Source organism: Euprymna scolopes, chromosome 10 (genome assembly GCF_053919585.1).
Source record: "Euprymna scolopes isolate OS-2025 chromosome 10, ASM5391958v1, whole genome shotgun sequence".
Classification (NCBI taxonomy): domain Eukaryota; kingdom Metazoa; phylum Mollusca; class Cephalopoda; order Sepiida; family Sepiolidae; genus Euprymna; species Euprymna scolopes.
This window is the reverse complement of record NC_136491.1, coordinates 42733380-42746382: the sequence shown is the minus strand read 5'-3', so window position 1 is coordinate 42746382 and position 13003 is coordinate 42733380. Positions and strand designations below refer to the sequence as shown.

Below are 13003 nucleotides of genomic sequence, written 5' to 3'. Positions count from 1 at the left end.
AGGGATATAATAATTGATTAATAATAATAACAATAATTATTATTATTATTATTATAATAATAATAATAAAAGTGATAACAATAAGTGTAAAAATATTTAATAAATTATTTCAAAAAGACTTTATAGAAATGTAAAAATTGAAAATTTTCTTTATATTTTATTATTTGATAATACAAGAAGTTTTTCATAATAACACAAGAAATGTTAAAACTAAAGTAATATTTTGAAATAAATATATGGTTTTGTTTTTCATGTTAAGCTTCTGCTCCGTTCTTTATTTACATCAACCGTATCAATTTCCGGTAGCTTGATTGTTCCGAGCACTGATTTTGACGATAACCAAACTTTTAGTTCTTTGTGCAGGGTGATAAGTCTCATTCCGTGTTTGTTTTTATGTTTACTTCTAAATGCAAATTACTATTATTTTTTTGATTAGTGGGAGCAACACTTGTGGTACGTTTTGTAAAATGTAAATGAAAATGGTTTTTTTTTCTTGCATAATCTATAATATAAATCTCAACTGTCTGTTTAAATGTATGTATGTTTGTAATGTCTGCCTAAAACTTTTGACAGATGCGACAAATTTTCACAAGATTGCAACCATTTTGAAGTTTGATGCTTCAGGCGACAAATATAAAAAAACTGACTATAAACATTAATTTCTTCACCCTCAACCAGGCACTTTTCTACAAGGAAAGGTTGCATTTTTGCTGATGTTTTCGAAAGTCATCCCCTCTTTTCGATTAACTAGCTTTAATTTAAACCTTTGCCACTTCCGGTTTGTTGGACACAACGGCAAAGACGTCACGTTTTTCTTTTTTTTTTTCACATTCTTTTCCTCCGCGATACGGGTTTGAGCCTGCCTACTACCACTTTTTCTTTTTTTTTGCTCAGCATACACCTCCAAACACCCGAGCAATGGCGGACCCGCAGACTAGTCACAAATAAAAGAAATAAACTTAGATATTTATTTTATTCTTTCCTTAAATTCTATGCATATATGTGTGCAATGTTTGTCCAGAGAATATTCAGATAATCAAATATAAAAGGTATAATTAATCAAACAAAACTGAAAGGAAAGAGGTTTTAAAAAAAAAATTCTCTACATACAATGAAACTGGATATAAAAAATAGTTTTCATAACATTTAATTCAATCAATCTTGTTTCTTTGTTCTACTAAATAAAATTGCTAAAAAAATTTTTTTAACTTAAAAAAAAAAAAAAAAAAATGGACGCATTTATTCTATTTTTATTTATTTATTTATTTTTTTTTTAATTTTTTTTTTTTTTTTTTTTTTACTAAATTTCCATTTTATACAAATTTAAATTTATTTCAAAATGAAATATAATTTCCCCCGGATTAATAAAACATCTTTGCATTAATGTTAAGAAATTTAGGTTATAAATGTGTAAACAATTAAACTAAATCCTTAAACTCTTCCCTGATTATACAGAGTATTCATGGGATAGGCAGTCTGAACAGTTTTTGTTTCATTCTATCACTGAAATTAAATTTATTCGCCTAAGACATTTTGTTTTTTAATAATTTCCTAAAGTCTCAAGAACTTTTACTTTATTGTGCAATGTGTTAAATCTTGCTATGTTTTTTTTCTCATACTTATTTCTAAAGAAGTAATTTTTCCCTTTTTTTAGCAAATGTGGTTTCAAAATATAAAATAATATTTTTTCATTAGTTTATTTCTACATCATTCAAAGTTGCAAATGTGCGTATACATAATTCCTATACCAAGAATATTCAAATAATTGAACATAAAAGAGATTGTTAAGCAAATTAAAAAGAAACAAACAAAAAAAAAAAAAACAGCCACATTTTGAACAGGTAATAAAAAAAATTTAAAGGAAAGAGGTTAACAATAATTATCAACACACCTTTAACCCACTAATATATATATATATATATATATATATATATATATATATATATATATATATATATATATATACCTACCATGTCTAAATCACCAGGGATTACTAGAAAGCAAAATTTTTTCTAGGTAGAAACAGACGAGTGTGTATGTTTAGTCTGATGGCTGTGTTTGATACTGAGAAGCAGTTTCAACAAATGCTAAAATGCAAATGGCTTGAATAGCTTATCTCCTTTCTATTTCGTCTTGAACTAGCTTTCTTAAATACTTCCAAAAGCAAACAAGTTTAACAGGAAGGTGTTAACTCAAAATATTTTCAACCAATGAAAATCGTTTCCAAGTAACATGTACATATAAAAATAATAAGTCAATGCCAACTTAGTAAATCCTATGAGACCTGATCAACAAGATCAGTTTCCTTCAGAATCCTTAAGCCGGCCACAACTGCATGGGAGAACTCAAGAACTTCTAATTAACTGTATCTTTGGCTGGCAGGGAGGTTAAAAAACCCCTCAATGATGTACATACCAGCTTTCTTCATCTTTCACATACATTTCTATACACTAGCTATGGTCAGGCGGACAGAAATGAACTGCTATTCAAGGTAAACCAACACACATACACAATGCCACGCTGCCACTCATACATATATTACATGTGCATGTAAAATTGTGCATTTCTTAAAATTCTATTTACAAAGGAGTCACCACTTATGAAGGCATGTAAAATAGTGCAGATCTGTAATTATGGCGTCACTTTAATTAAACGCCCCCAGCCCACACTATATTTCAATTGGTGGTTTGAAGTAAAAGAGTTGAAGAGCGTTAATAGCAAACAGACGTTGAGATAATGAATTACGAGTTGGAATGGACAGAAGATTATCTTTCAGATAATCAATTAAGTGAGAAAATTAGTTGTATTTTTAGTTGTGTGAAAGCACAAAAGGAAAAGAAAGTGGACTCTTTTCAGGAATGATTAGACAAACTTTTGTAATTCAGTAAAATGATTGTATCTAAGGACGGACAAAGCAAAAAAGAAAAAAGAAAAAACATGAATAACACTGATTGAAAAAATCCAAAATCAAATAATTATCCAGACAATGAAATACATTATAATAGTTTTAAGATGCAGGGGTTTGAATATGAACGTTTTAGACAGTGAAACATTAAATGAACTAGTTATACATAATTTAGAAATCAACCACACTTTTGACCTAAAATACATATAAATAATAATAAACAGAGATTAATCATAGAATCGTTTCATCTATGTATTAATATGATAGACTACTCTACTCATCTTGCTTATATTAATACGATAGCATGCGTGTTATTTTGTGTGTCACACTTACATCTTTTTGCTGCTGAGTGACTGTCGTTTAATTGTTATGACCTTCTATTTCTTGTAATAAATAATTTTACCAAGAATTCTTCATAAGTTTTGGTTTCAGTTTCGACTACAGTTGAAGGAAATCAATATATATGTATATATTTTTCTTCATAAGTTTTGGTTTCGGTTTAAGCTAGTGCAGCAAAGTCATAGGGATATATTTTTTATTTTGTAATCACAACTTTATAATATATAAGAATCGATACAAAATTGACTATAATAATATATACAAAATCTGCATAAATTAAAATATATTTAAGCATATTTTATGACCGGGCTACACTGGGCGTCCCTACTAGCTTAGATAAATACTTTTGCAGTTTAACAAAAGAGTTACAATAATATCAGGGCATCTCTATTTATGCTGAACATTCACACAATGCCAGCATATTACATATGAAAAAGTCCACTGTGGTATTTCCAAAGGTTCTGCTAGTCTCGGTTATTATTTTAGTGTTTCAACCAATGTAACCTCCAACCTTCTTCAGGTACATCTTGTTGGGCATCAAAATTCAGAAAACATAAAAAGAAAAATCACAAAAAAAATAAGAATTAAAAATAGACTAAGTCTAAAAAAATATTAAGTCAGAAAAACAAAATCAATTTTTCATTTGATTTTGTAACTGATTTTTTACTTTTTAAAAATCAAAATCAAATTATGCTAAAACGTAAAAAAGATTTTTTTCAAAAAGTAACAAAAAGTTGAAAATTTGCAGAAGAAATTAAGTCCAAAAAATTCAAAAGAAGATTTTTAAGTCACAAAAAAGTATTTAAATGTAGAAAACATTAGAAAATGACTCACTTTGAACAATTCATTCAAATAAAAAACACTGCTAAAAGAAATTTTAAAAGTTGCTAAAAATAGGGGGGAAAAAAATGATGCTAAAAAATTTCAAGTCTCTAAAAAAGAAAAAAAAAGAAAAGATTTGCTAAAAAATTTTTTTTAAAAACCACTAAACAAAATATAAAAAGTCACCCCCACCCCCCCAAAAATCTTGTATATTAAAGTAATTAACACTTTGGATGGGGTAATCAAGCAAATGAACCTTTCATGGTCGCAAAAATCACTAACACTGAGTTCTCCAGCCTTTTCAACGAATCATTTTTCAACGGCCATTAGTCAAACTGAAAAATGACCCATTGTTTATTTCTCAACCTAATATAATTATCATTTCCCCCTCAATTATCATTTCCCCCTCACAAGTTGGTTGGATCAGCAGGTTCCCACCATTAGATACACTGAGGGCATTGCCATGGCTGCAGCAAGGAAGGTAGGCCCAAGTATGGAATACTGTTGTCACATTTAGGCTAGTGCATTTGCTACTAGTCTCTCTCACTTGTGGACAGGGTTCAAAAGAGTTGCTAACCTAATAGGTCCCGAACTGTCAGCTAGGTTTCAGCCTCTGTTCCATCAATGAAATATTGCATCCCTCTGCCTGTTTTACTAGTATTTTAATAGTAGATGCTCTGACGAACTACAAGCCCTTGTACCCCCCTTGATGTAAATACCCCAGTCAAACCTGACAAGCAGCAAAGTCCCACCCCTACACAGTAGAGATCCCTAGATGTAAGAAAGCCTTCTACTCTAATAGTTTCTTCCCCAGAACTGCTGGACTTTGAAATTCCCTTCTGATTTCTGCTTCCTCAACTCTACTGACATGCAGAAGTTCAAGTGTAATGTGAACTGATATCTTGCTGCTAAACTACCTACATTTTATCCCTGCAATTATGTCCCAGATAGTAGCCCCTTACATCTAAGTGGCACTGTGCCTTGTTTGGGGTGAAAATGCAATAAAAAAAAAAAAAAAAAAAAGAAAAAAAAAGTTACGATGACATGCAATTTGAGATCAGTGTTGGTCACTTTCTCTTTTGCAGTGTCATAGCGTCTTAGTCTCTGAATCCCTGGATACACAAATACAGTTTATTTAAAAAAATTCTAGCAGCTTTCTCAAAATTTCTAATTCCTTCCAAAAGTTCATAACGCATATGTCTAATTTCTTCTGCCAGCCATTTTACCTGAAAAAAAAAAAAAAGGAAAGAAAAGCAAAACAAAAAATAAAACAAATTTTTTTCAATGCTAACCTTCAGGTGATGGCGCTTCTTCCTGAGCTGCATATAACATTTCTTTCATCGACTGAAAAGAAAAATAGAAAACTCATTTCACCCAAGATCACTGTACACAAAAATAAACAGGACATCTAAAGGTTGGAATGCACACTGGCTAAAATGTAGTATAAATATAACGATATCAGAAATAGATGTGTAAAACTATTGTTAAAAAAAAAAAAAAATGGAAATTTCCAAATAAAATTAGAGTAAGCAGGGAAGTGGAAAATTCCATTAGAAGTCAAGATTAGAATTAGGGCTACATGTCAGAATATGACATCAAACAGTAAGTTACTAGAGACATGCAGCAGATAAGCTGATACACTCTTTCTGTTTTCTGAACCATGTAAAAGAACAGTCGGGTTTGAAACAACTGCTCTTCCCCACTATTGGTTGGAGGTATTATGCATGTATAATAAAAAAATCAAAAAAAAAATCCTGAAAACATTGTTAAGCCTTTAATAATTGTGTTCTGCCAGTATTTAATAATTTTTTACAATTGCTGTTTAGTTGTTGGATTATTGTAGGTATAAACCGTGCATACGTTTTGTATAGGATTGATCCGTAGATCAACTTCTTTTGATTGGTCCGTAAATCAACTTCTTTTGAATAAAGTAGATTTTGTTAATAGTTTGTGAATGACAGAGTCTATTTAATGCATAGATGAAAACTAATGATGAGACGATTTCAATATTTTCCCCAGATTCTGATACGATTACCGATGACAAACGAAGGTTATCGCATGATCCTCAGGAGATATTCCCATTGAAGTAATGGGATTCATTGCAGATTCCCTGCATCAACATCTAGGCTAGCTTACAATTAAAAGTTACAAAATAATCACAATGAGCAAAGGGTCACGTAGAGATAACAGAACAATGTTAGTTGATTGTTGAGTTTCATGGCATGTCAATCATCATTTTATGCTGAAATGATACACGTATTGAATACTCATTTGTAGATCTTTTTTTTTGTAGACGGATATTTTCTTAATAAATAATCTGTAAATGATAGATTCTATTGAAGCCATAGATAAGGTTCTGACAGCTACTATCATTACTTAGGGTAAGATAATTGATGTGCTTGTCATTCCCTTTGTTGATTAACCTAACCATACCATTGATAATATGCTGAAGCAAAGGGAGATAATTCATCTAAATCTGAAGCAGTTGAATTGATTGGTTGTTGAGTTATTGTGCGCAGAAATCGTACATGTTTTGTATACAATTTGGTTTGTAGGTCGATTTTTTTTTTTTTTGCAATCATATTTTGTAAACAGATAACCTGTAAACGATAGTTTCCATTCATTTAACCCATGTGTTAGTTCACTTCGTACTTCCTACAATGTAGAATAAAAGTTGGCCGGATGCCAAATTGAATATCCACTCAAGACAGGGGACATAACTAAGTATATAGAAAAAGGCCACCAAGTTTGATAACTCCAATATGATAAATCTTAAAAATATTTGTATTAGAGCGAATTTGGAGAGGAGTGGGGATAGTAACAACTAAAGGGTAACTCCCTATGCTTCAAAGCTCCCAAATTGGGGGATTCACTGCTAGAATACAGTTTTGTGTCAAACCCAGGGCATCATTGGCATCATCTTCATTTTCAGTTTAACATCCGTTTAACATGCTTGCGTTGAGAAATTGACTTCCAAACTAACCTATCTCTGGCCAGGTCTTTATTTCTGTCAAATCCATTTTATCACTCTTATATTTTCTTTGGCCTTCCCCTGTGAACTGAATATGCTACCTTAACAGATGTAAAAACTCATCCATTCTTTCAACGTGACCATACCATCAAAGTCTCCTGTTTTGCACACATCTCTTTACACTGTTCAGATTTAATCTTGTTTTGAGGTCATCAGAACAAAGCCTGTCTTAAGACTCGTATTACACATCTAATGTATTATTCTCATGTCATTTCTCACCATGCAACACATGTCCTCAACCCTCACTGATCACGTTTCACTTCCATACAGTGATAATGCTCTGCTATTTGGTAATGACAGAAGTTGCCTGAACTTACTTTATCCACTCCCTACTCTTGTAATCACACGAGCACCTGCTCCACTTTGTGTGCTCCAATATAACTATCACGGTAACAAAACTTCTTGACAACTTAAACACCTTTGCCATCCAGAAAAACAAAATTATTATGGGTAAAGAGGAATTTCACATGAAGATGTACTGATAGCCAAATTTGTCAACTGCATAATCAATCTCTGTGAGAAGGAAACACTGAAAGTTTTGAACTGCGCACTGTTACGGATTTGTTCCTAGTCTACCACGTTAATATGTAACAGATTTGTTCCTAGTCTAGGGGTAACGGAACACCGTAAACATATCAATGAAAAATAAAAGAGTAAAAAAAAGATATTTTGAAAAGAAAAACAAATTTTTATTAACAAAGAAAAAGAGAAACAAAATCAAAATAGTATCTATTTACAATGCCTCCCCACAGGACAGAGTTAGACACCAGGGTTGTTTTTTAACGTGGAGAAAAGGTACAAGAATAAAAATTGTCTCAGTCGTGAAGGACTGCTCTTCCACCGAAAGAGGACAAGAAATGGAAGTGCAGCATCTGAAGAACAGATACTAAATAGTAAAGAAAACGAAATGTCAAATAAGCTGTTTATAATCGATAGTATAAGGGAGATAACTCTTTTCTAGTTATTTCCCTTTTATTAGAAGTAAATTTTTTTATAGTAATGTTTGTTTTTATCTTTAGACATAAATGCTTTTTGGTCAAATATAATTCAGAAAAATCTATATTTACTATTGATGAAAGAGATCTTTCTCTATATCTTGTTTGGTTCATTGGCTTTTTAAATAACTCGAGTTTTCTTGTGTTTTCCTTCGGTCGGAGTTATAATAGGTGGTCGCCGCTCATTGCGTCCCAACATCGTGTTATAACTGAGTTAAAAATAACGATCATTCACTATTTATAGTTATCGCTAGAGAAGGTTCCAGAAAGAACAAAAAAGAATATTTTTTGTTCCATCTTTTAAAAGTCTCCAGAGACGCTAAAAAAACATTTTTCATTCAAATTCTTAAGTAATACTTTTTTTTTATATTTAATATAATCTTTTAATTAAGTAATTTATCATTTTTTATATTTTATATTATTGTATAATATTTTAAGTATTGTTATTTTGTTATAATTATTAATTATATTAATAATTATTTTTATTATATATTTTTATTTGGATAGCGCACATGTAACATACGTAAAATGCAAAACCATTTCAAAAACAATGTTAGATCAAGTTAGTTGTTGAATTTTACGACATGTCAACCAAACTGGGTCATTTTATGCCGAAATCACACATGTTTTGGATATGATTGGTTTGCATGTTAATTTACTTTTTATACGTATATTTTATAAACATAGCATGTAAACAGTTTTTTGGTTCCCCCAACAAAAGGAGAGTGGACCTGTAAATTCACCCTTGTCCGTTCGTCTGCACTTTTCTCAATAACTACGCCTTGGAAATTTTTGAAATTTTGCACAAAGATTAAGCATGATATGAGTAAAAAAGTAACAGAACAAATTTTCCGGAAAAACTCCGGTTGCCCCCCCCTCCCTAGGAGTGTCTTTCAGGTTAAAATGGCTAAAATTGACACTTTTATGCTTTTTTTTTAAAAGATTGATGCCTTGGATTTTTATAAAACTTTCTGAAAAGTTCTAACTAATTTCGATATAATTTTGTTTGTCTATGCTTCGCGATAACTCTTGGGTGTGTCCCAGGGACTCTTTTAGAGCTAATAAAAACACTCCATTTTTGGGACTATTTGACAATATTTGTCCAAAATTTTGTGTGTATGTCTATTTAGCAGTTTTGCATGATGTTGAACTCAAATCAAAATATGTTAAAGCCTTGGGGACCTTTGGGCCTAAATGGGGAGGGGAGGGGCAAATGATGGACTTAATCATTTCTTTTTTTTGCATGGTGCAGAACTCAAATTTACATATGTTAAGGCCTAAAACTTTCACCAGGACTTTTGGGGCTAAATGGGGGAGGGGGCAAATGCTGAACTTAGTCATTTTTTTTTATGCCTCGTTCACTGTGCACTCACCATGCATGCTTCATTTGTTTTTATGACAATTGCTCCAGACAAGAGATGAAGCCATTTGGTATACAAAACTAATAAGAATGAAAGATGATTATCGCAAAGACAGGAGATGCTTTTTGGCATTAGTTTTGAAAATACCATGGTAGGAGGAAAACAGTCAGCAGGAAGAGAGTTCCACAAACCTGCAGTTCTTAGAAAAAAAGTTTCTAAAACAAGACGCCGTTATACAACAAGGCATGAAGACAGCAAATTAATTGAGACCACTAGACCAACGAGTCAAATGAGCTGAAACAAAGGAAGCAGAGATCAGACACTTCACAATAGCATTTATAAAAAATGATTTTTTAGATCCATTTTTGTAGATGAAATTTTATAAATAAATTGTCTATAAATATGGAAGTGACGGTGCGACACGAACTGAAAAACCTGAACGTAGCAGGTTCAAATCCAGTTCATTCCACTGAAGAAACCTACATCCGACCTTGTGTCTAACCTCTTGGAGAGGAGGACATAAAATAAATTGTCTATTAACGATAGTTTCTATTTAACTCATAGATGAAACTAGTGGCAATCAAGGAATGACTTCATGTTTCCTAAAACCCTTAAATTGGGGCTTTACAACCGAATCCACTTTAAGATCATTGTTGGTTAGTGTTATAGATTATGTGTGTGTGTGTGTGTGTGTGCAAATCTCGCTAGATTCAGCCACTCTGATGAGTCGTAGACGACGAAACACGTGTCAGTAGATAATTATATTTTAAAAACAATATATATGCCGCTTCCCATATGAGGGTACCAAATTGGTTAGGAAAAAATGCACTTTCGTAAATAATTGAATTCATTCGAAACGTATCGCAAAAACAAATAACATTTATGTGCAAATACATTTAGGTACGGCCGGCTATGTTTGTGTACCTTCAACCTAATTTAAAAGGAAAAAAACAGGGTGTGGCTAGAAACTCTTATGTATGACTAATTGAAATCTGTTTCTGCAAAAACAGAAACAACTTATCCTGATTCGCAATCAAGTCTGAGAGCTTTTTTTTTTTTTAACACTCAACGAAAAGGAGGAATTGGCACCAAAACTACAAAACTAATCAGATAATTTGTTGTTTTCTTTTTGTTGCATTCTTTCTTTTTATCACCTTTGTTTCCACCTCCTTTCATCTCACTGCAAAATCACAAGCTTAGTAAAATGAGATGTCCATCTCTTTGTTTAGTTCTGATGAGGGTTGAGGACATGTGTTGCATGGAAAGAAATGACATGAGAATCATAGGATGAGTGTAAAACAAGTCTTGAAGGCAGGCTTGGTTCTGATGACCTTTAAAGGAGGATTAAATCTGGACAGAATGGGGAGATTTGTGCTGAGCAAGAAACTTAATTGGTATGGTCATCTATAATATAAATCTCACCTGTCTGTTTAAATGTATGTATGTATGTATGTATGTATATATGTCTGCCTAAAACTTTCAACAGAGGCGATTGGTATCGTTTTGAAGCTAGACCCTTCAGACGACAAATATCGAAATATTAATTCCTTCACCCTCAACTGCACACTTTTCTACAGGGAGGGGTTGCTTTTTTCGCTGATATTTTCAAAAGCCATTGTCTTCTTTTTGGTTGACTAGCCTTAATTTAAACCTATGTCACTTCCGGTTTGGTGATGGGTGCAACAGCAAAGATGTCACGTTTTTTTTTGTTTCCACATTCTTTTCCTCGTTTGCAGTATGGGTTCAAGCCTACCTGCCTACTATCACTTTTTTTTTTTTTTTTTTTTTTTTTTTTTGCTCAACACACACCTTCAAACATCCGGACAACGCTGGCCACCCAGGCTAGTATATATATATATATATATATATATATATATATATATATATATATATATAAATGAACTTTGTGTATGCATGTGAGCTTGTTCCCTATAAACTCTGAAACGGCTGGGCTGATTTTATGAAATCAGCACACAAATGTACTTTATGTATCTGGCAGTATTCTTAGATAGGGTTTGTGTCAGAATGTCTTCAATAAGTATTGATAATCAAAAATATCCATTGAAAGGAGGGACAAGAGATTTTGACCAAGTTAATACCTTATACAGCCTAACATCACAGATGCATTTGAGAAGTTTTATTACCACACAAGCAGAAAGGTCCGGCATATAAAATCAACAGTAGGTTCTTGGATATGACAGGGGCCTATTCAAAATGAATGTTTCTCTTTGGAACACACTTGAAGTACGATATTTGACTTTTGCATTTTAAACTTTAATTCAAGCCATTATGTATAAAAATTTAATAAAATCAACAGTAGGTTCTCTACAGTGCAATGTAGACTGCAATGTATTGTGAACTATGTCACAGTGAGAGGCATATGAGTTTTCCCCTCGTGCACCGATTTGATTGAAAAATGGGTGATTTCACAGATTCCGATGACAATAAAAATATGGAAATGTAAAACATTCGTTGGTTCTCATTCAATCCTGGGCAATGTCGGGTGTCTCTGCTAGTATAATATATATATATATATATATATATATACAATATTATATTTTTTTATTTAATTTATATCCATTTTATTGGTCACCCAACAAAAGGAGGGTGGACCTGTTAATTCACCCTTGTCCATTCATCCGTATGTCTGTCCGCACTTTTCTCAATAACTACGCCTTGGAATTTTTTGAAATTTTGCACAAACATTAAACGTGATATGAGTAAAAAAGTAACAGAACGGATTTTCCAAGAAAACTCTGGTTGCCTCCTAGGGGGAGGGGTGCTTTCAGATTAAAATGGCTAAAATTGACACTTTTGTGCTTATTATAAAAAAATTGATGCCTTGAATTTTTATAAAACTTTCTAAAAAGTTGTAACTGATGTCTATATAATTTTGTTTGTTTATGCTTCACGATAACTCTTGGGTATGCTCAGGGGCTCTTTATGGGCTAATAAAAACACTTCATTTCACCATATTTGTCCAAAATTCTGTGTGTATGTCTATTTAGCAGTTTTGCATGGAGCTGAACTCAAATTTAAATATGTTAAGGCCTTAAGGACTTTTGGAGTTAAATGGCGCGGGGGGGGGGCAAATGATGGACTTGGTAATTTCTTTTTTTGCATGGTGCAGAACTCAAATTTACATATGTTAAAGCCTAAAACTACATCGTTTGTTCATGTTTACCAAGATTTGATGTCCCCTGGGAGCTTTGGGGCACAATGGTGGGGGGATGCTGAACCTAGTAATTTTTTATGCCTCGTTCACTGTGCATGCTTCACTTGTTATAATTTACTATCTTTCTTTGGGGATCATGAATGTGGAAGATGACTGATCAATTGCACAATTCGAATCCCAGATAAAAGTTACTTTTAACTTTTCAGTCAAAATTTCTATCACACAACTAATGGAACAGCCACGGGAAAAAGAAAGAATTAAACCTTATTTATGTCTATACAAGCGAACAAATTACACACACACACGAATAAATTATGAAAGACTCCTATAAAATTGAAATTTAGCGAATATTTATTAATTAATGTCTAATACCTA

General features: G+C 32.3%; 1 protein-coding gene across 1 annotated transcript in view; it reads right to left on the bottom strand.

Moving 5' to 3' along the window:
* LOC145285945 (solute carrier family 53 member 1-like) overlaps nucleotides 1-13003 on the bottom strand; it is a 141778-nt gene that overhangs the window by 68041 nt on the left and 60734 nt on the right. Inside the window, exon 2 of the mRNA XM_080134453.1 lies at nucleotides 5359-5410. Within this exon, the coding sequence (XP_079990579.1) occupies nucleotides 5359-5410 (52 nt within the window). The remainder of the gene's footprint in view (nucleotides 1-5358; nucleotides 5411-13003) is intronic.